This window comes from Austrofundulus limnaeus, unplaced genomic scaffold, assembly GCF_001266775.1.
Source record: "Austrofundulus limnaeus strain Quisiro unplaced genomic scaffold, Austrofundulus_limnaeus-1.0 Scaffold317, whole genome shotgun sequence".
Lineage (NCBI taxonomy): Eukaryota > Metazoa > Chordata > Actinopteri > Cyprinodontiformes > Rivulidae > Austrofundulus > Austrofundulus limnaeus.
In genome coordinates, this window is record NW_013952719.1 from 335,408 (window position 1) to 336,717 (window position 1,310).

General features: G+C 47.1%; 1 protein-coding gene across 1 annotated transcript in view; it reads right to left on the bottom strand.

Annotated features, from left to right (window-relative positions):
• Positions 1-1,310, bottom strand: part of apool (apolipoprotein O-like) — a gene marked incomplete at its 5' end in the record, with an annotated part of 11,932 nt that extends 10,622 nt beyond the window's left edge. The window contains 4 exon segments of the mRNA XM_014022073.1: positions 201-299; positions 493-547; positions 986-1,111; positions 1,212-1,310. Coding sequence (XP_013877527.1) covers positions 201-299; positions 493-547; positions 986-1,111; positions 1,212-1,310 — 379 coding nt within the window.

The following is a 1,310-nucleotide window of genomic DNA, read 5'->3' on the forward strand; positions in this document are numbered from 1 at the left end:
GGAGTATGTAGAGGACTTTTGTCCTAACCCTAACCCACCGCATCATGTTAGGACCGGTCTGTGGTCACCACTGGTCCTGACAATGTAGGTGTTTCTACCAGAAAAGATCCTAAAAATGTAACAAAAGCCAGGTGTTCAAACAGAAAATTGTCCCATCATGCTTTGAGGATTTGAGGTACAGAAACTGGGCTGCAGGTTACCTCTTCGTGCCAAGAACATGCCCAGCAGGCCAGCCATGGTGATGGTTCCAAATCTGGGTAGAAAATCTGGGGGCGGGTCTGTTAAATAATAATATGCATCTACAAAAAAAAAAAAAAGAGAAAGGAAGTAGAGCGGTTACTTTCCCAGTTTTGAACCAGAGGATGCTCACACTCAGCTGCAGATTGTTAGGAAGTTTCCTAAGTAATAAATAAACATCATGACTTTTTATTCAGCGAGACAAAACTCAGCCTGTAGCCGTGACTTCTGTTTGTGTGCCTGCTGTCAACTTACCCTCTCCTGAATGGTAAAGATTAACACTTCCCCTTTTTACAGAGACACAGGCACCCTGCATGGAACAAAACACAGCCATGACACCACTACAAACGGTTTCTCAACAAACATAACATTCAAACAGATACATCACAGTCAAAGTCATGTTTTTTTTTTTTCCCTGATCTCGTTCACACTATCAAACAGYCAAATCTCTCTGCTGTAAACATTACAGCTGTAAGCCTCAGTGCAACAACACTATTTCCTGTCAAAACTCTTGAAGTGCTTTGCAGCACGGTGCCTGCACTTGCAGTTCGTGGGATCGTGCTCAGAAACCGCAGGCGAGAGGAACCAGAGAAAAAAAAACATTCAAGGCTTGAATAACGAGGCTGCTGGGGCAAAAGCTCTCGCTTGTTTCAGAGTTCGTGGTATTTTTACTTATTCCATGTAAACATGAGGTTTTGACGTTTATGAACTCCCTTTACTACAGCACTCACGGGTTCAGTTTAGGTACCTTGACAGTCTGGACTAACGGTGCGATCCCCTCTCTGGCTGTAGTTAAGCCTCTCTCGACGGCTCCCGGACTCTCGGGAACAAACTGAGCCGGAGCAGACTCTGGTGACGGGGTGTAGATGTTTAGCTGGGGACGAAGGCAGAGGCAGGATGAGTTACGCAAACCTTGTCGTACCACCTCTGCTTTGATGTTAGAGTGTGTGTGTGTGTGTGGGGGGGGTGCGTACCCCATCTCGAGACACCAGCCCACCAGGAGGTGCTTCGCTCCCAGTGTACACCCGGATGGAGGCTATTCCCAGCACCGCTGGGACGGCCACCATCACCAC